Here is a 23,240-nt window from a genome sequence, read left to right on the forward strand (position 1 = left end):
TTTATGGCAAGAGCTCAAAGTGCACTATGTCGTTAAAATCGAAGAGAATGCTTCCACTGGGACGTCTGGAGCTTCATTCTGACGTCATATGCGTAAACCATGTTTCATCACCTGTTACCACAGGTTTCAGCAGGTCGTCATTACTGGATACTTCATTAGCGATTCCTCAGCAACACGCCTTCACAGCTATTTTCTTCGAAATTCAACGATTTTGGAAAGTAAATTACCGTCGCAAGTTTCATACCTAAAAAATCCAAAGAAGTTTGAGAGCACGAGCCTATTGACATGCGAACATTATCAGTGACTTCTGCGATTGTTATTCGGCGATCTTCCATAAACATTCCTTTCAATCTTTCCACAAAGGTGCTCGCCTCTTCAGCGTTTTCACGGCCTTCTTCGAAACATTTGTACCGCTCGTAAACCTCTGTCTCACTCACAGTAGAGTCACCAAAAGCAATATTAACATTTCCGAAACTTTGCTGCAGTTTATTTCGTTCTTAGCACAACTTAATACAAATTCTTTTATCAGTTTTTACACTGAATGAATGATCACCGATACTACCAAAACACACGTAATCTTCTGACAGACTAAATATCCGATATGAAAAACACTTGGAATCTGCCACTCCTTTGAAAACTATACTAAAGTGTTAATACAGGCTAATGGAAACAGTTTATCCCCCGAAATACACACCCAGACAATAAATGTGACCTAATGATAACGCGATCTGACTATTAGTGGTAGGATATGGAATGTTCACACACAGATCAACGAAAGGAAGGAAAGTGACTCAGAAATTACTCAGCTGAACTCTGAACATGTACATGAACTGCTAACGACATGCCACACAACTTCATAGTTGTAAGATTTCTAGCTTATTTTTGGTTTTCAGGAAAGGTGATGTAAGCTCTATTTTCATTCGAAGTACCATATTTCATATCTGATATTGGATATAATTCAAATAGAGGTTTTCAATAGTTGATATGTTACGCCACAGAGGTTCTGAGTACAAACAATGTGATCTTTGGTTGCTAATAGTACTGTCGTTGCTGTAGCATTGTAAGAGAAGCTAATGAGTGAGTCGGGTGTTCGTCATGCTACTCAGCGATTTGGAAATAGCTTGCAGAACACAGAGTTAAGATACAGAGGATATTGAATTTTGGAAGTATGATTTGGTAAACATTAATTTAAGAAGTGAATATTTCTTTGAAATGTGGTTGCTGCACTGCTTGGTTGCGCGTGATTTACAATACGCTTGGAAAATGAAATGTTTTAGTGGGATTTTTCTTTATTGGTTCAGGTTAGTTTTATTGTTCAGACGTGATTAAGGATAGTTATTTGTTCACATGGCTTGCACTCGGAAGATATAGATTTACTACTCTTTACCATTTCAATATTTAATTTCATGACAGAGTCAAAATTCATAATAACAAGTAATTTTTGTAAAAGTGATTGTAATAGACAGTGAGTATTGTATTCACTATATGGTTCTCGAAAAAGGTTAGGCTCTTTTCAATCATTTAGCAAGTTTAAATTCCACCAACATCTCCTCACGGAAGTTTATTTTCTGATTATATGTGTTGCCGCACTGCACGTTTCGGAACACAGTGATCGAAGCATGATCTGCTTAGCGTAGTTGCACATCCTTGCAATGCTCTACGCAAGGCTTTCTTTCGTAGTCAGCTGGTTTGCTGCTGCTGTGTATTTTCTATGTTCATCACAATTTTCATTGCCAAGGGAAAGCAATAAAATTTGTTACGGCCAGTTACATGGCATTCACAATACAGCAAGATCATTTACAGTTAAGATAATAAGGTCATTCACACTCATGTGTTGCATTTCAAAATTAACGTTAGTGTCAGATCAGGTAAAGTTTATTTCGGACCTCATTTCTTTTGTAGACAGTTTTATTCTCACAGTGCAGTGTTACATTTGCTTGTGTATCAAAGAGGTGTTTGGAAATTTATTTAGTCAGTTACATGACATTGTTATTGAAACATTTTGGGTTATCTATTCTTTCCAAATTATATTTCAGATTTTATATAGCAATTTTATTCTGTTGTCTTCGTGTACTGAAACTGTGCGTCACGTATTGTGAAGTCACGCATTGTATCTCTGCTCACTGCACTGCGTAATACAGAGTTCCACAGAACAGCTAGTTTAGTTTAGAGTTTTGGTTTTCTAATTAATTTGCTAGAATCTAATTGAGGTACGGGTATACGTTTACACTGTTTCAGATAGTTTTGGTGACTCATTTAATGAGACAGCGTTTTCATAATTACACCACTTGCATTGTTCAGGACGACAGAACAGATAAACGAAGTTAAAGATTGGAAACCAGTCCATGTTTAGTTAAAAACAACAAATATACATAACTTTTATTAGGAAAAATTAGGAAGTCTGTTAACTTCTGCTTTATAATTCCGTTTTGTGCAATGACAAAAGTTTTTGTTGCGTAATAAGCTGTGAACACTTAGCATGTGTGTTGAGTACAATGATTTTCAACTAGGTGTCCTCAACCGCAGGAAATCTCGGTGAAAATACACTAGCGTCAACTTACTCGCTGTGGTGAAAATCTTTTACAAAAGAAAAAATTCTATTTTGGAAAGCATGTCCAATGTAGCCCTTGCTCCTGTTCAAATATGGAAAACACTCCACTCCCTGAAAATACTTCAGACTTCCATCAAGGCAAATACGCTTGGCGGAAACAGGTATTCCAGGAGAAGCTATAAATTAATGAATTAGCGAATTTGTAATGTAACAGAAATTTAGTATCACTTATATGTAGATTATGCATACAATTTAACCATGACGGCAAAGAATGAACATCGAGCTAGAGTATCTAGTATCCCTTCCGAACAACATCTGAGAGGCACAAAAGAAACAGCATATATTACAAATAATCTGAAAACATTGCCACTGTTGGGAAAGAATATTTGTAAGTCACTTGAATTTACAGATGCCAAGCATAGAGCTGGACTGACATCAGCACGTGATCTGAATCAATTGTTAAGGTGTACAAAACCAAATATTCGGCACGTGATATCTACACTGAAAGACAACGGTAAAAGACACGGCTTTGCCGAAGGTGAATATTATCGTAGCTCGCAATCATATGAAAGCTATTGCCATGCTCGCAGCTAATTGCAGCCTCACGATGAAACGGAACGTTGCTAGTCGCAAGCGTCCATCTTATTAAAAGGCAAATATCAGAAATATGCTACAGCATGCTAGGCCGGGAGGAGGACAGACGTAACAGCCTTCCGCTCCAAAGCATCCTGGAACCCAAACGAAATCTGCCACCTAGCGTTCCTATTGGCCAGCATCCATCAAAGTTTTTGGTCTTGTAGTAAGATATACTGGCACTTCTTGTTTCTGGCAAATGTGAGCACCTCACACGGTGAGAGGCACATCGTGAACGCCTGTCTGTGATCAAGAAGTGACCTACGCAGAGCATGGTGCAATTCTGCGATGCATGCAAGAAGCTCGTTTCGAAAAGGCCACCTTTCATACTGGGTGCTAATCTGCGCCTGCGACTTTTTGAAAGTTTTTTAAATTTAATTTGTGTCATAACTTTCTGAATCTACAAAAGTTAAATTTTACTGTCCTGAAAAAATTATCAGAGTTACAAAATTAGTTGAGGATATACAGATGAACAAAATTGGGACTTCTCCAGATAAGGGTGCAGGACAATAGATTTGCTTTTCATATTGGCAGTTATCTAAACTTACGTTGCATTTATTGTTATTGTTGCTGGAGTTGTTATTATTTTAGTTAAGTTTCAAGAACAGAAGCTCATCTTTCAGATAAACTTCAGTTTTTAAAGAAAGGCACGATTTAGGTATACAGTTTATTTACAAAAATGACACTGCATTTCGTGTCCCATCCATGGACAACTTTACTCTGTATCTCACAAATTACAATCATTGTGTTTATTTTAAGTTAGGAATAAGGAAAAGCAAGAAAACATCTTATAACAAATAAAACAAAGTCTAATACCCAAATCACCATGTATAACTGTTGGAAGTGATAAGCGTCCTAGCCTGACAGTTTTTTAGTTTGTTATTAAAATCTAGGTCACGTAAGACTTGTTGTCGTTTTAAAGTTTTGTTGGTTGATATATCTAGTGCCTTAATTGTTTACACTATTACAAACTTATTATTCATTCAGAAAATATGGAACACAGTATCAGCAGAGCATATAAGAAAAGTTCGAGAAAAGTTGCTGAAAGGTGCCAGGAAATACAACACCCATAAAGGAAAGAAAGAGAACAGTTAGAAAAAGACTGGAAAATATGAAGATAAAGGCATCCTCCTGTGAAAAATGTTTAATTGAACATCGTAAGAAGCAAGCTTAAAGGAAAAGAAAGTACAAGCGTAAAATAAATCTGTATCGATTGAGAATGAGTTTGAAACCTGCGCTTCTTACAAAAGTTCATATAATGTCTTCAGTCTCAGTTTCTTGGGTAAAGGTGCTTTCCTTCCAGCCCAACAAAAAATGTGCAGTCATAAAAGGAGTTTTTATGTGAGAATCTGCCTGAAAAGGTAGCAAAGCAGATTTTGTTAGTAGACAAGAAACATGTTTTAAACTTGCAGATGATCATCTGCTGAAAATACAAAACTTTTTCACGGTTCATAAAATCATCGTGTAATTACCTGGCATGGCGACTATTTTGGACCCAGCAACTTGGAAAAGAATTAGCTTGCAGAAACATAACATGAATTAGACAGTCGGCCGAAGTGGCATGTGGTTCTAGGCGCTGCAGTCTGGAACCGCGAGACCGCTACGGTCGCAGGTGCGAATCCTGCCTCGGGCAAAGATGTGTGTGATGGCCTTAGGTTAGTTAGGTTTAACTAGTTCTAAGTTCTAGGGGACTAATGACCTCAGAAGTTGAGTCCCATAGTGCTCAGAGCCATTTGAACCATTTTTTTAAAAATATGACAGCAAAGGAAGTATTTTTTTAAGCAAGAAAATATTCATATTGAAATCAAGTTTTCGGTGTTACACCCAATTTATCTTCTCTCATCTGTGTAGATTCTGAAATGAGTGATAATCATACCCGAAAGACCTGCAGATACATAATCCGAAAGAAGATATAGTCTCAGAACCAACTTTGAGAAAGATCATGTCAAGATCATTTATTTTTGTGGAGTTTCAAACTACAAGATGGAAATCAGCTGAATAGGGGAATGCCGCAATTGCAGAGAGAGCTGTTGAAGAAAATGGAAAAATGTGGGTTACATGTGTGAGATCTTTGGGGAATTGAACGAAGGCGTTCAAGGTCGACGAAAAGAATCTACCCTACAATGAATTTGAACAAGTTGCTCCTGATACACATATTAAAAATTTTAGGAACACCTTATATTATGAGTTTTTAGGAAATTTAGCCATATCTGAAAGTGGATGAGTAGTTCACTGCATAATTCTTATAAAGTGATATTTTCTCAGGACTTTAAAAGTCTGTCTTATTTATGGGTAACAAAACTTTCATATCACGTTATTTAAATAAGAAGTGAGGGCTAAACATGTTTAATACCGATTGATCTGTAAACTGATATAATAAAATTAATTTTAACTTATAGCTTCCCACGATTCACATCGGTGACGGTCTTCGGTTTGCAACTTTTGTAAGTAAATATTAATAACGTTATGTTTATTGATTTTTATCACACAGAGAACTGTTTTATTCTAGCAGAAATAGTAAACAACCAATGAGTTGCAAAATGGTTTCTTAAAAACCACTTTACCATGGTTTCAAAGTTTATAAAAAAGTCTTCTTCAGAAGGAAATATTGACAACTGGATTACATGTTGTGGCAGAGGTAGTTAAAATATGGCTGAAAGGTGTTATTCAAGAACAAGATGTCACCTCCATAATAATTAATACACTAGCAGTACAATAGTGAGGAAATACCAAATGACAACAGTCATGTTGTGCATGTTTAAATTATTATGGAGGTGAAGTTTTGTAATTAACTGACACCTTTCAGCTACATTTTCACGTACCTCTGTCAATACATGTAATCAAGTTGTCAATATTTCCAACCGAACAAGGCGTTTTTATAAAGTTTAAACCATGGTAAAGGGGTATTGATAAACCGTCTATTTTGCAATTGATCGGCTCTTTACTATTTCTAGAAAAAGATTTCCTCCTACTGTTGCTGCTCCAGCCACGCACAACATTTTAAATTTGTTTTATTACTGTGACTGTCCGCCCCCGGTAGCTGAGTGGTCAGCACGACAGAGTGTCAATCCAAATGGCCCGAGTTCGATTCCCGGTTGGGTCAGAAATTTTCTCCACTCAGGGACTGGGTTTTGTGTTGTCCTGATCATCATCATTTCATCCCCATCGACGAGCAAGTCGCCGAAGTGGCGTCAAATCGAAAGACTTGCACCCGGCGAACGGTCTACCCGACGGGAGGCGCTCATCACACGAGGTTATTATTTATTATTGTGAATTCTATGTTTACAAAAGAAAATAAGTACAAAATTCACAGAGTTCTTGTAAAATGTTGGTGGACGTTCAGTGTTATGTCCATTTGCTGTCCTATGCGTGACAAAGCTTTAAAGATGATAAACAACTCACTTGATACGCCTTACATTCGGAGTCGAAGGGAAGGTAAACAAACTATGCATACGATCACCAATCAATTTATAATTTATTTCTATACCTTTTCCCACGTTACCTTTCTACTGTTGAAAAATGCAGTGGAGCTGCCCCACCTGTGACTCTGGAATCCCCCCACTCTAAAGGTACTTTCTAGCTTTCCAGACATGTTTCCCAGCATAACTACAAAAAAGTCGCGTGAATCGGACTAATACAAGACTGGAATTACGAAATACTCGTGCGTTTTGAACAAACCTCACTCACATAAGGCATTTGATCCTCAGATAGGAGGCTACTTAGCTCTTGGACATGAGAAATAGGTACGATATGAGAGTGAGGTACGCACCAGCGGCGACAGGTGGTGGCGCGGCGTTCCCCGGGAAGCGAACCTTGTCCATGGCGGCGGCTGGCGGAGAGCCCGGCGAGAAGACGGCCTCCTCGCCGCCGCCGAAAGTGACGGACAGCCTGTCCGGAGAGGCCTGCTGCCGCAGCGCCGCGCTCTTCTCGTCCTGCACAGGCAGAAAGAGGCGCGGCTCTGGACAGTCGTACAACAAGGCAGGCAGCGTCGCTGGAACCCTACAGCGAGCAGCCAATATTATAACGTTTGTCATTTCTATGCATATGAAGCGTTAGCCAGAATGGTTTCGTTAAAGCTCTACGAATTTCGACATTGCATAAGCTTGTCTTCTTCTGGTGCGAAGCCAAAGGACATGGAGGTCACGATGTCACCTCCACTATAAAAAAATTAGATTTATTTATCAATCAGTCAGAATTAAAAGGCACTGACTGACATTGTTGATTAAAATGAGTTGTAAACTCCAAGAAAAAAATAAGGGACGCACAACGACATGTTGGAATTATTCGCGTGGGTCGGAAGTCAGAGAAACTGCATGATTTATTCAAGAGGAAGAGCTTTGCAAACTGAGCAAGTTAGTAATGTGTTGCTCCAAGTGCGGCCATTATGCAGGCACTTATTCGGCTTGACATTGATTGAGTTGTTGGATGTGCCCTGAGGGATATCGTACGGAGTTCTGTCCAATTGTTGCGTTAGATTGTCAAAATCTGCCCGAGATAGTTGGAGGGCCCTGCCCTTAATGCTCCAAACGTTCTCAATTTGGAAGAGATCAGGCGAACTTGCTGGCCAAGGTAGGGGTCAGTGGGGCTCAATTGGAAGTGGGACTCATCACTGAAGATAGTTCTATACAGTCAATGAGATTGCAGGTCGAAGAAGTGTCTGGAGACGCTCCATACAGTGGTGGGATACCAACCTGACGGTCGCCCGCCATATCGCCTAACAACCAGGAGTGAAGGTCTTGGGTGCCACTTCTTTTCCTAGCAGGGCTCGTCTGGTTGTCATTTGCGGCATCCTTACAGCACAGCGTTACGTCGCTCTTTTGTTGCCCTACATTGCAAGCCATCCTGGGCTTAGGTTGCAGCAAGATAATCAAATGCCTGCTCGCACACGGAGATTGTTTCTACTGCTTGTCTTCATGTTTGCCCATTCCTACCATGGCCAGCAGGATCGCCGTATCTCTTCCCAACAGAGAACGTGTGGATCATTATGGGCAGGGTCTTCTAACCGTCTTGGGATTTTAACGATCTCATGAGCCAATTAAAATTTGGCACGATGTACCTCAGGAGGAAATCCAGCAGCTGTATCACCCAACGCTAAGGTGATATTCCAAGGCAGCTAGAGAGTCTCTGCAATGCTGCAATGCTGCTTACGTTAGGGCCAGAGGTGGTCAACTTAACTGAGCAGCTCGATTTGTGAAGGTCTTTCTTTTGCATAAGTCAATCAGTTTTTCTGAAACTGTAATCATTTGTTGATGTGTACATGTACATCACATTTACCGATTTCCGTCCTACTTCTTTCTTTGTTTCATTTCATTGAGAGTGTACATTATGTAGTCTATTTTCCTGGCAGACTGATCGATTGGTGATGAAGGGAACTAGCTGTGGTAGTTGTGTATGAATATAATTCGGAACTTGTGCTTTTCAGCTGGTGCTGAAACTAACTAACCGCTGTATTTAGTTCTATTCAGTTCCAACATTGTAGTACCTGACAGTGGCACCATGGCGGAATACAAGTTGTTTAGTGACAAGAGAAATGCAAATATTTCTCTGTGCTTTTATCATTTTGCAAAGTGAAATAATATTGTGCAAAGTTTGCTCGAATTATTTAGCAAAACTATGGACTAGGAAGAGCCACAAGACGAGCTAAACTTTCTACTTGAAGGTAAGACGCTAAATAGTAGACCTTGAAAGCGGTAGTACAGTAAACAGTAGTTACAGAACTGGAGTGCACGCATAGTGTAAACTAAAATCCCTGACACCAGTGAATACACATGGTACCTGTCCTAGCGCACTAACGGTTGGATATCACCATTAAGTTTGCGTAGGTGCCTGAAGAATATATTAATGTAGTGACGAAAGTAGTCACGTAATTAATATATTTAATAAAAAGTACGACCGTTGGTCTTCCTTATTTCTACAAGCTTATGACAGGCCACAGTCCCACGCCCACTTCAGTGATGGATCATCTAAAAACTTTTACAAAAAACTATTGCAATGGCCTACCACAGATCCCTGTAATAATGATGATGTTGTATAATGTGTGTAATGTACGAGTATATATCCAGACTGTTGCGAAAAATGGAAATTTGTGCCAAGGTCGTGATTTAAACCCAGGTTCCCTGCTGACCAGGCAAATGTGCAAACCATTAAGCCTCTGTGGCAAAGTGGAATCGCACAACTGCACAGACTATCTTAGCACACCTCCCACCGCAGTAAAAATTTGCATTCATGCCTCAGGACTAGTCTCACACATGTATGATGCCTATGTACGGACTGAACCAATGAATGAAAATTTTTACCAAGTCGGGGATTCGAACCTGGGTCTCCTGCATATTAGGCAGATACACCAACCACTACGCCGCCCTGGCACAGTGGCTGTGCACATCTGCACGGACAACCCTAGCAAATCACCCTCCTCAATCTAGATTACTATTCCCATCTCAGTCCACTTGGTATTCCCCATAAACGGGAACGGCGTTCAGTCTGAGACCTGAAAAGGTATCTGAAACCAGACAGTTTCGTTTGATTAGTGTCTGTAACATTATAGCAAGCTATGTTTCAGTGAAAGACTTTTGCTACAGCCTATGACAAATGCTTGTAATAATTATGATGTTGTATGGCGTCTGTAACATTAAGCCAATTTATGTTTAGAAAGTTATAAACTGTAAAAGGAACGATAGCATAATATAACATGCCAAGGTTTCGGTCACATAATCTCATGTACAGAACTGAAAGGAACTAATTACAATACATCCATGTTCGGTTCTAACTATGTTTAACACACAAGACAAATATAGCTCAGTTGTTATACTCTTTTATCCTTTCTGTACCACTTCGAAAAAACAAAGGATATGAAAACTATGAAAATGTAACTGTCAGACACTTTTTTCAATTTATTGAGCAGTACGCAGTTCCTTTCACGCCTTATCCATTCATTTTTACATATACCCTTAATTTACAAATTTAACTACTAACGCCGCGTGGAGTGGCCGCCTGGTTTGAGGCGTCATGTCACGGATTGCGCGGCCCCTCCCGCTGGAGGTTAGAGTCCTCCGTCGGGTATGTGCGTGTGTCTTGTTCTTAGTATAAGTTAGTTTTAGTTTGTTTAAGTAGTTTCTAAGTCTAGAGACCGATGACCTCAGCAGTTTGGTTCCTTAGGAATTCACATACACATTTTAACTACTAACTCCAGCAGACCAGTGCAGTGCTGTAGTGCTGATTTTACATTAAAAATGGAGCTAACACTGTAGGACAGCGTTAAATCATCGACACGTCCATGTTGTGAGTTCTAATAAGTGTTCAGTGTTTCAGTGTTGCTATCAAACGATCTATTATCTCACATATCGTCTAACTCGGAGCCGATGTTTATTGATGTTGTTCCAACGGTTATGGTGATCCTAAGGGCGTGATCTACCCTCTTGGCACCTTCGTGCCTAAACGTAACACCCTTATCGTGATAATTTAATTGATATTAATGCCACCTGACAGAACTATAACTACTATTTTCCTGCTGCTCTGTAACCTGTGTCACCCTCCAAGAAACACTTTCCGCTGATGACTGTCCTACAAATCTTCAAGGTTACCGTTTTTAGTATCTGCAGAAGCTATGACACCACCACTACTCAACACGGTCAACGTGGGTACTTCACAGGCCGGCAGTGATCCGGGAACAACCGAAGAACAGAAACCCGTGAGTAGAACAAACTCACTGTCTGAATTGAACTCCGGGAAAAGGAGCATCCGAACTTACATAGATAAGCACACGACAATATACTCAGCACGTGGCTGGTGCGGGCGGCTAAAAACTGAGAACACAACTCTCAGCATGAATGCAAGGCAAGGTAAATGGCAGGAGCACTGGCTTGCTCCGCTTACTGCCACTCGCCAGGTGGGTCTGCCCATATGATGCGATGTAAGCGTCCTTACTGGCCAGTTTCTTAATTACTCCGCCGTTCTGCCCATGCCAACTCATTGCTCTCCATCAGGACGTCCACTGGCGGGGATACTGAATGCCTTCCCACCTGAAAAAGTCACATAGGACTGAAATGGACTAGACTTGGGTCGTGACCCCTGCCACAGAATTGGAGAGAGTGCTGGAGAACACAGCAGTGGACTGACCAGCTAAGGTGGCAATATTGATGTTGCCAGCTCCACAGGAAGGGTGGAAGCACATGAAGGCTGCAGCAGCGGCGGGCTCCACTGGTAGCAGTGGGAATGGGGCCACATCCATCGTCATAGGTGTGAGGAGGAGTGACAGGTAGGGTATCGAAATCCAAGCACTCTACCACAGTAGGTGGAGGTGCGAGCCACATTGGGGCCTGAGTCTGCTACCGATGGGAGGATGGTGGAGGGCACAGAGGGAGTGACAGTGAGGAGGCATGTTGCAGAAAGTGGGTTTCCACTCCAGAAATAACGCTGTGATCAACCCTGCTGCTCGTCTAACGGGTCCACAAGGCGACGCTCCAGCAGGGCACGGCCACAACTATTTGGCTTGATACATCGGCTGCCCCCCACTGACATCAACCACAAACAACTGCCGATCTTCGTGGCCCACCACAGCACCTGACAGCCACGTCAGCCTCCAGTTGAAGGACTGCGTCCAAATGGCAGTCCCAAGAGGAAACTGTGGCTGGCCACATTGGTCCATGGCGTGTGACTCAGGGTGCAGCTAGTCCAGCTGACCTTGCACCTGACGCCCATGCAAAGGTGCCGCTGGACTGCACTCACAGACTGGCATTACCAGGTACATAGCCAGAAAACTCGACAGTGCATTGCCATGGGAAGAGGCAGACATGGATTTGCTCATCTGGGTCTTGGATGTACACACAATGTGCTCCACATCTGAGTTAGATGCTGGGGAATGGGGTAGTAGTCAGGAGCCGAATACCACTGCAGATCCAAAAAATCTTCAAACTTTTGTGACAGAAATTGTCTACTGTTACCAGACACAAGGGTGCTAGGAACCCTTCCATAGGAAAAAAATGGACTATGTGTGAATAGTGGCAGTCAATGTTTGGACAATAGCTTGACTATGTAGAATGCATCAACCAAAACCAATAAGCTGCCCACAAATGAACCCACAAAAGCGACTTACACCCTGCCCACAGGGGAGCCCTGGGACTGGACAATGAGACAACTGGCACAGCAGTGCAGCCCTGTTCTGTGTACGAGCCCCAAAAGCCCATACGAGATGTTCAATGCCACGATCGATATCCTAGACACACGTCAGTGTAATGATTGCAGCAACTGGAGAACGCAGAGAGACAGTCACTTGACAGGATTTCTCCTTCGCATTAAGCATGAGACTCCCATGGACAGAAGAACTTATGCTACACTGGATATGTACCCGAAGAGACACCCTACGGCCAACCCATCTGAACTGCTAAAACGATTTTCCACAAAAGTGGGTCAGTGGCCATGGACATCACGACCCTTCATGCCATCAATGAAAACTCTGAGAAGGTTTGCAGCAAGGTGTCATCCAATGCAAATATGACAGCCTCTTCCCAGTTCAACTTTCGATCAGCTCCTACCAGTAGCCATGAAAATGAATGGCTCTGGCATCGAGAAGTAATCAATGAAATAGTAATACTATGACTGGTAGTCAGTCTGATCTGGCAGTTTGTAAGGAGCACCAAATAAGGAAACCAATGGGTTGTGGTGATGAGGAGGAACCTGACTCCTTACAGGAAAAAAGAACCTCCTTTTCCATCTGTGAGTAATTCCGTTCTGCAGTGGAAAGCATCTGTTATGTCAAGTGGTGGACTGTTCGGTGCCATTCAGGTTCTCATGGGACAGAAAGACACCACTGCCACACTGGGATGATTCACAGGGCAGGATCAAAGGTTTAGCTAGTGTAAAGCAAGCCAGACAGGGAGTAGGGCACGAAAGTTGCTTGGAAGACTGAAAAGTCCACTGACAAACCAGACACCAGGCAAACTTAACACCTTTTTGGCGAAGCCGGTTAAGAGGCTGGCAGACGTATGCAGCCTGGGGAATGAACAGAGTATAATGTGAAATCTTACACAAAAAAGACTGGAGCACCTTCTGGTTCTTGGGAGCCGGCAGATTGAAAACGGCCTTGATGTGGTCGCCCAGGAGGGTGGAGGGCGGGGGAGGGAAGGGACGTGACCAGCTTTAATAAGCACATGATCCACCTTCAGGGAGAAAAAACTGCTCTTTTCAGCTTGGAACAGCGGCCGTTCTCCAGGAGGCTTTCGAAAACCGACTGAAGGTTGCGTAAATGATCATCCCGAGTACGACCCACCATCCACATATCATCAAGTTAACTGACACAACAGTAAATTTTATGAATTAACTGCACCAAATATCGCTGGTACGTACCCAGCATAGACGAGATTCCAAAAGGCAAGCGATTAAATTAGTGAAGCTTAAAGGTGGTGTTGGGGATCAGGAGAGTCCGAGAATCAGCGTCCAATGGCAACTGAAGGTAAGTAACGTGCAAGTCGATGGGGGAAAAGTACTGGCCCCTGCGACAACTTCAGCAACAACTCTACCTGCCGCAGAATGGAGCACGAATCAGTAACACATTGCTCGCTGACGATCTGCTTAAAATCGCTGCAACGCTGCACGGCGCCATGAGGCTCCTGAGTCACCACCAAAGCGGTGGCCCATTGACTCGATGAATAGGAGAAACAACACCCAGATCCTACCAATGTCGCAACACAGCTTTTACCTTGTCGTGCCTGGTGAAGGGAAGGGGCAGGGGAGACAAATTTTGGGACCACTGATGGCTTAAGAGAAACATGTGCTTCAAAATTTTCTGCCCACCGCAAGGTATTCTCAAACAACGTGCTTTAGGATCACTGTAAGGAGTCCAAATCGGGATAAAGAGCAGATTGAGACAGTAAATCCACTTCGTCACTGATTGAAAGACAAAAACAAAAAAGGCATGAAACCCAAATATTTTTGCACAAATGGTGAATTGCCCACTAAATGTGTACGTTGTGATTCCAAATCCTTGTAAAGTGCAGAGACAGAGAATTGGTGTCATAAGGGAATGCGCTGTTTACTATACAACACAACTTGACAGTTTGGGCGTTTCAACTTAAGGTACTCCAAGATCCTGTATGTATACAAATTTATGAAGCTAACTGACGCCCCCATGTCTACTTGAAATTCGAACATGTATCCAACTATATGAAGCTAACTGGCGCTCCGATGTCTACTTGAAATTCGACCAGCCGCCCATCCACGATCCACGTTGGCAAAATAAGCTGGGGCGACATATGCATGGGATCAGAAGCAGCCCCAGGCACCAGTAAAAACACTGTGGCATTTGATGATTCTCTCACAAACAGCTGCCGAATGTCCTGTCTGACGTAATGCCCCACACATGGCATCCACATGTTGGCAGTCTCAGTGAACGTGCAAGAAATGACAGTCATGGCAGGACTGCTGGATCACCCAATGAGCGGCAGGAGAATGACACCAAGGACAGGAAACTCGTCGCAGGTGGGAATTACGATGTGGTGGGCAACATGAATCCTCCAAGCCCAGCGCAGGTTAAGATCGGCAGCACCGAGATGCTGTTGCACAAGAATCGTCAGTGGCAGCAATATACAGTGACTCGGTCAGAGATGTGTCTTCCTGAGGTACCTGCAGAGCACCAGGTGCTGCTGACCATGCACACCTAATTGCGCCAGCTGCATTCCAAGCGGCCACAGTAAGCACATGCTGTTTCGCAATTTGGGCAAAGTCGAAAGAAGGGTGGGACAAAGTCAATGCCGTAGCCTTAAACCTCGGGATCAGGAGCTAACTAGACAATCACATTCCGAATTAACGAGTCTGCATGAGGGGTAGCTCATTTGGAAACCGGAACCGGCATTTGCGTGAGAAGCTTACTAACCTGCGATGCACGCCGCTTATGACTGCCCAGGGCGCTTGTGGTGCTGGTTAAACTACAACTGCGCCACTCCCAAAAAGATTTGATGGCCAAAATACTGTGTAAGCAGCTGACGAAACACGTCAAAGGAAATCTTTTAGACTTAGGGGAGGGTTTCCAGTTTTGGACTTCATATAAACCTGCACTGCTGGACGACAGAAATGTGACTTCATAAACCGGATCGACAGTACACCTTATCTGACAGCCCAGCAAGAACCGGCGCAGATAATACTCCAGCGTTTCCATAAACTCATCGAAACCGGCAAACGGTGCATGGGGTGGCGGAAGGGGGGACAGGGAATAAAACTGCCCTACAGGCGGGTCTCCCCCCGGGCGAGGCAAGGGCGCGACTCACGTCTGCATTCTGGGTCACCAGCGCCTGCGCCTCTGAGACCGCTCCTGCTGCAGTTGCTGCAGCTCCTTCTGTGGGAGCAACTGTTCATGGCAGCACTGCAGAGACGCCTGGTCCATGGTCGAAATTGGAGAAACAAAAATAAAAATAAAAAGGCGTCACACTCGTACGAACATTCAGCGGCGCCACTTAATTAGCTGCAGAAAGCATGACAATGCTGCTTCTCGAGACGGTCAGCGCGGATACTTCACAGGCTGACGGTTACTCGGGGAAGAGAACCCCATGAATGTAACAGATTCACCATGCAAATCGAACTACAGGAAGCGGAGCGTCCGAACCAACATAGATACGCTCGCAACACTACACTCATCAGGTGGCTGACGCACGTGGCTAACGACTGAGTACACAACTCTCAGCACAAATGCAAGGCTAGGTCCACGGCGACTTAATTCTACAGGAGCACTTGCTGGTTTGCAAGTAAACATTTCCGTCAGCAGGTCTTCCATGTGACACATGTGTGCCTCCTCCATGGGAGAATTCTTAAATACTCCGCTGTTCTACTCAGCCATTTCATCTCCCTCCATCAGGACGTTTCTGACAGGAACACTTAACCCTGAATTCTATAGAAATGATGGAAAGAATTGTAATTGACAAAACGAGATCGGATGCATATTTCGTAAGCATTTGATGCTATCTACCTCCAGAAACCTATCAAGGGCTTGTCGAATCCACGTAACACGGAATCGCCAGCATGTTGTGTCGAAAAGTGGAGCAACAGATTATTAAGTAGGTGTTCATTTGTGAAACCCACACTAGCCATTTAGAAATCTCCTCGTATACACTGCCTAATTTCATTCGCACCAAAGGCTCCTACAGCAAAATCTGTGTTAGTTGAAGACTAATACTCTTATATATCAAAATAATAGTGGTCATTGTAGTTCCTATATGATAGCTGTACTGGAATCTCAGCCCTTAAAAGTCTGTGACCACCATGTGTGGAACTCTTTATAGAAAAACATTGCCAGAAACAGCATAATTGAACGCAGGTGAGAATGCTAGAATGTTAATAGCATCACCTTTCTGGAAATATTCCAGACGATTCAGAAGCCATAAAAAACTCCTGTAGTGATTGCAGAGAGACGTCATTGGGACACAAAAATCATCTATCACAAGACGTGCATCTTCTCTGGACATGTTAGCGTCTGGTTCTAACATAAGAGCAGTGTGCAATCGTGTAACCCTTGAGATGCTTATGAAAGCACTGCCTTAGATCATACGAGCTGTGTTGAGTTGGTCGCTAGCAGCTCCCTCGTCAGCGTGCACTGACCATAGTGGGCAGGTGGTGACATGCATCTCTCCACATTACAAACAGCATTATATGGCATTCCATCTAGTGGTACATCATTTGGCTGACTCTGTCAGTCATGGACGTATCAGTTCAAGGACTGCAGACACCCCCATACACAATTGTTTAAATTAATAAAACGTAATGGATACCTTCTCACTTTCCTGTCCAGTAGGACATCAAGCAGCAGCCCCATTTGTTCAAATTCACAGCATTGGTCCTTTCAGCAACAGCAAAGGCGGGCTGTGTGGACTAAGTTTGATGCAGAGGCCGTTGGTGCTCCTGACTGTTTAAATAAATAAAATGCCAAAGCGTGTTCCTCTCCCATCCCACAAGCGGTAGTAATTGTTTGGACAAATTAATAAACATTGCTACCTTCTACAGGGTTATTGAACTGTATGAAATAAAATCGTCATAGCTTTTTAACAGTTTGCGTTAGGACATTCAAACTGCACGATTGGCCAAGGGGCATGATGAGAATTAGTACGCGTATGTGTGGTTTGCTTAGTGACAAAGCCACTTTCATTTGGATGGGTTCATCAATAAGCAAAATCGGCGCATCTGGGGGACTGAGAATCCGCATTCCGCGATCGATAAGTCTCTCCACCCTCAACGAGTGACTGTGTGGTGTGCAGTGTCCAGCCACGGAATAATCGGTGCGATATTACTTGATGGCACAGTGAATACTGAACATTATGTGCATGTTTTGGAAAATTAATTCATTCCCATAATACAAAGAGGCCCTGATTTCGACAACATATGCTTCATGAATGACGGAGCTCGACCACATCGAAGCAGGAGAGTGATCGGTGTCCTGGAGGAGCGCTTTGGGGACCGCTTTCTGGCTCTGGGGTGCTCAGAGGCCACTACCATGGACCTCGATTCTCCGAATCTGCAAGCATGCGACTCCCTTTTGTGGGGCTTCATTAAAGACAAGGTGTACAGCAATAACCTCAAAACCATTGATGAGCTGAAAACAGCCACACAGGAGATAATCGACAGCATGGATGTTCGGACACTTGAGCGTGTCACGCAGAATTTCGCTATTCGCCTGAGTCACATCATCGCTAATGATAGCAGACATATCGAATATGTCGTAACCTAAATCCGAATATCTGTAGTCACGTTTACATGTTGAATAAAGTGTGTGCACGCCATAGTTTGTAACTAATTTACTTTTGTTTTTCATATAGTTCAATAATTGTCACCCTGTACCAGTGGCGATAAATGTTTAACATGATACCATTTTAAAATAGGAATGTCCTGTCTTTGGGAAATCCAGTGGTAGTTTTGAATTTCTCGTCATTTTAAACTTAGTGCCACTGTGCTAGTTCAACCAACTTGCATTTTTTTGAATTTCGCGCCATTTCAACCTTAGGACTGGATTCTAAACTTAACACAAGTGACCTCCTTTTACTGTGATGTCAGAGAAGTTGTGGAAAAACCCTGTAAGACACTGGCCACGTTGGATTGTATGCTTTGCACATGTGACTTTGCAACCGTGCAGGCTGTGTCAGCATCCCCACGTCCATCATCTTGGATTCTATGCTCAGGACGATTGGGGCTAGGTCTACCGCACCGGGATTGTTTGAATTTTCCGCCAATTTTTGAACTTCCCGCTGTTTTTATATAGTGCAGTTGGCATATGTTCGCTGTGACGCAAGAGGAATGGAGGAGGGGTGGAGATGTTATCTGGCAACATTGGATGAAGCCATCAACGATGTCATTGTTGGAAATTTGGCAGCAAAGTAGGCTGTGTGAACACCCAAATTTCTCCACTATTGCTGCAGACTTCAGTCTGAATACTGGTTTGATGTAGCTTATCTTGTGCAAGTCTGTTCATCTCTGCATGTCTACAGCAACATACAACCATTTGAACCTGCTTACTGTAGTCAAGCCTTGGTATTTTTCTACAGTTTTTACCATTCATACATAAACTGAGTATTTGTTAATGCCTCAGGATGTATCTCATCAACCGATACCTCCTTTTGGTCAAGTTGAGCCATAAATTTCTTTTCTATCCAATTCGACCCGGTACCTCTTTGTCAGATATGTTACCTTCCTAGCAAATCTTCCACATTCTCTTTTAGCATCGCGTTTCAAAAGCTTCCTTTCTCATCTTGTCTGAACTGCTAATCGTCCTCGTTTCGATTCCATACAAGACTACAAACAAATAACGCGAAGGAGATTTCCTGCCATTTTTATTAATATTCTGTTTTAAGAAACTTCTCTTTTTTAACAAATGCGTTCCTTGAAATTGGTTGTCTGCATTCCATATCCCCTCTACTTTTAATGTGAAGTACAGCTTATGAAGCTATTCTGTTCTAACCACCATGCATGCACCTAGCTTAATTAGGTAATGTGTAAGATACGAAGCTACTGTAACGCAGAAATACCTTTCCTCACGCCAGTGCACTACATTTGTTTACAGAACTTTGTCAAAGATTTTTAATCTGAGAGTAGCGATAATCGAATCCTGTAACTGAAACGCTGAAGCAACTACCAATAATGATGGAAAATTAGTCTGTAACACATAACTTTACAAATTTACTGTTAATTATCAGCACACTTAAAACGTAATTTTATCTAACAAACAAATCGGTTTCAGGAGAAGTCCTTCAAGTGCACATAAAGTAGTCATACTGAATCACAAAAAGAAGGAAATTAATGTAGAGTGCTGTATCGTTTTCTGCGTGTTAGGAAGGAAATGTGCATGAACCATAATGAATTTGGTGTGCTACCCAGCGCACCGTAATGTGAACTGCAATAAGTCTTTCGAAATTGAAATTCACTGCTCTCTGCGGTATTCACAGAATTTTCTGTTGAAAGTGTCTCTATTCCTTTATAATGATCACTATCGATCTTATTTCAATACGAACTTTCCATAACGATCCTTAGCGTCAGAATGCTTTTAAAAGGCTTTCAAGTTTAATGAAGTTGTTATTGGTATTTACGATTACTGTAAAACCAGTTTCTGCAGTTGTTATTGTGGTCTACATTAAAATCACGAATTGCTATAATGGTTAATGCAACGATTATCATACATAATTCAATCAGAAGAACGTACAAGAACTGATAAACTTTAAAAAAAAAAGCTGTATTTGAAAAAGTATTTTATGTCTTCATGACAAAAATCATTATGGGAACTGTGTCCCAACATACTTTATAATAAAATTCGAGCGAATGTTTGGACCTACTTGCTACGTCTTATTTGAGGAACGTAGAGAATCTTGACTGGCGAAAGAAAACCGTTGGCCATTATTTCATTTTTCAGTATGACTTGGGGTTGCAGCGAAAACATTTTTTTTCTGGTAATGTCTACCACAGAAGTATACCCTTTTACGTAACGCAATATGCATTTCATTTGATCCCGTATGAGAGAAAGTCTAAACTTTTTTCAGCATAGATAAAAAATATTAAATTATGGAAGAAATGTTTATTCAGTTAAATACTGTCTTAGAGTTTACTCTCCAACACTTTTTAATCGTTGTACGGGGACACGCTGAATGAACGATTTTCTAAGCTAGGAATAGGATACAATTCGAATTGCTATAGGTGTTCCAATGGTTTACTATTTTATGACGATTATGTAATTGTTTACGCTGTGAACGTCAAGCAATACCCAACTGAATTTATTTTTGTTTTGACAATCGATTCGATCACGCTCTGACAATCCTAGACCACCTGCATCAGCAGACAACAACTTACTGAATAAAATACATACAAGCCTCACCAATTTTTTTTTCATTGAGTATACGTGCATTATACACAGTGTCGCTTAGTAATACAAACAATATTCTCACAAAATATGCATTTTACTGTGCATTCCATGATTGCAATAACTAAACTAAATCTTGAATTGCTTTATTTTCGTGTAACTTGTTACACGCCAATGTAAACTATCAACACACTTACAACAATCCTATAGATATGTCTACTTCCAGCCGGCCGGTGTGGCCGTGCGGTTCTAGGCGCTTCAGTCTGGATCCGCGCGACTGCTGCGGTAGCAAGTTCGAATCCTGCCTCGGGCATGGACGTGTGTGATGTCCTTAGGTTAGTTAGGTTTAAGTAGCTCGAAGTTCTAGGGGACTGATGACCACAGATGATAAGTCGCATAGTGCTCAGAGCCATTTGAACCATTTGTCTACTTCCACAGTTCTCCAGAGACGTTATGGTACGGGATCTGGATACTCTAAACACGTTTGACTATCCAATATTTTTACCAACGACGTTTCCAAGACATCGTATTGTAACGTAGGAGCTATAATTTATACTAATTATTATTTCTTTAGAAATAACTATCCCAATAAAAATGTCATCAAATCATCTTGTAAAACGTTTAAAAACTACAAGTGCAGATGAATCATAAAATAAAAGTAAATCACACAAATACAATACATTCATAAAGAAACACGAAACAGTTGCTATGTAACATTACTAGAGTAGTCTATGCAATCATTCTTAATAAGGAGATTCTGAAACAGATGTTATCAAACTGTATTTAATCACACTTGACAATAATCAAGTTTCTTAAAGAGTTTAAAATGTTCAAATGAGTGTGAAATCTTATGGGACTTAACTGCTAAGGTCATCAGTCCCTAAGCTTACACACTGCTTAACCTAAATTATCCTAAGGACAAACACACACACCCATGCCCGAGGGAGGACTCGAACCTCCGCTGGGACCAGCCGCACCGTCCATGACTGTAGCGCCTGAGACCGCTCGGCTAATCCCGCGCGGCGAGTTTAAAATAAAGCGAATTTATCCTTTCTACACACACACACACACACACACACACACACACACACACACACACACACAAATAAAAATTCAGGTACAGTCCAATTATACCATGGACCCTATGTCTGTAGCCAAACATTTTTGAATATCTAGAGCCTATAAAATAAGGTCTTTGGCAGTTGTAACAACATACAAGCCAATAGAATTGCCCGAACGTTGTAGATATGTTACACTGGAAGACAGAAGTACAGCATTCCGATATCAAAAATTTTAGCAAAATGAAGCATTTCACAATTTTGATTAGTTATGGCAGTTGTGCAATACACAGTTGAATATATATATTTTACAAGTGTATTCTTCATAGAGTGAAGCGATACTCTGCCTATAACGCATGCATAATGTACGAAAAATCTTTTACGATGCATGTATGCAGATTATGTATACTTGTTCTTCTTTGATGCAGATGGTCCAAGGATGGTCAGCATGTGACCGAAATCGATCGTCAATATAAAAAACATCTGTGCATTACAAACATAAGTCCTAACCTATATGTAAGCCGTTGAACGCTTCATACACAAAATATTTCATATTATTATTAACGAAAATGAATCTGAAAGCAACATTAGAATCCCAAAACTGGAAATTAGTCTAAAAAGAAATACGCTAGGAGAATAGCTAAGCAAAATGATTAATTTGAGGATTTCAAAGTGACAACCAAATTTCACAGCTTGTAACTAAAAATATATAGTCAGTATTAACAAAATGATAAAATAAGTATCGAAAATGTTACATCTTTGGATTTGATGTAAATAGTGGATGAAAATGCGATAAAAATATAAAATTCATAAATGAAAAAGAATACGGGGAACAGCGCACAGAACACAGTAGCACGCCGGCCGAAGTGGCCGTGCGATTCTAGGCGCTACAGTCTGGAATCGACCGACCGCTACGGTCGCAGGTTCGAATCCTGCCTCAGGCATGGATGTGTGTCATGTCCTTAGGTTAGTTAGGTTTAATTAGTTCTAAGTTCTACGCGACTGATGACCTCAGAAGTTAAGTCGCATAGTGCTCAGAGCCATTTGAACCATTTGGACCATAAAGAAACAGAGAAAGAAATATGTGGTTTCTGATAAACTCAGAGAAACTACGTACGTCTATTTTGCTTTGCTAGGAAAACCATGTCTAATTTAGCGCTAGTCTAGCAGTACACCAAAAAATGTGAAAAATCATTAATTTTGGATAGAAGAATTTTGTAAATGGAGTATATATCAGTTATCAGTAGCTCTTTCAACTACACTTTGAAGACCTGTTGAAGAACCCAGATGCTATATCAGTTATCATGCAGAATGTGGGTGTACAGGCAATCAGGAAAATCCATGGAAGTTTTAGATGAAACATAGACAATAAAGGAATTTCTCACGGGATACGAAACAACAGATCAAATAAGAGTATTCTTAACATAGTAAATGGATAGTGACGCAGGTGAAATAATTCATGCCACAACTGCGGCAAAGATAAATTATTTAAATGTAATGGCTATTACAGTATTGACAAGTGACGTATGTGCGGTGTCTGAAAGTTCACATTAGGAAAAAAGAAAGAAATAATATTGAGGAACTGCCTGCGAACTATATTACAATTATTAACGTCGTTTAGGCAAATAATATAATGATTAAAAACGGATAATAAAGGAGATTTTCTAGGAATTGTTTTCAC

The 23,240-nt window shown here is 41.6% G+C and overlaps 1 protein-coding gene across 1 annotated transcript in view; it reads right to left on the reverse strand.

Moving 5' to 3' along the window:
• LOC124795982 (transmembrane channel-like protein) overlaps positions 1-16,979 on the reverse strand; it is a 194,037-nt gene extending 177,058 nt beyond the window's left edge. The window contains exons 1-2 of the mRNA XM_047260063.1: positions 16,936-16,979; positions 6,954-7,183 (exon numbers count right to left, since the gene is read on the reverse strand). Coding sequence (XP_047116019.1) covers positions 6,954-7,183; positions 16,936-16,979 — 274 coding nt within the window. The remainder of the gene's footprint in view (positions 1-6,953; positions 7,184-16,935) is intronic.
• Positions 16,980-23,240: the final 6,261 nt, after the last annotated feature.

The sequence above is a fragment of the Schistocerca piceifrons genome, chromosome 4 (genome assembly GCF_021461385.2).
Source record: "Schistocerca piceifrons isolate TAMUIC-IGC-003096 chromosome 4, iqSchPice1.1, whole genome shotgun sequence".
NCBI lineage: Eukaryota > Metazoa > Arthropoda > Insecta > Orthoptera > Acrididae > Schistocerca > Schistocerca piceifrons.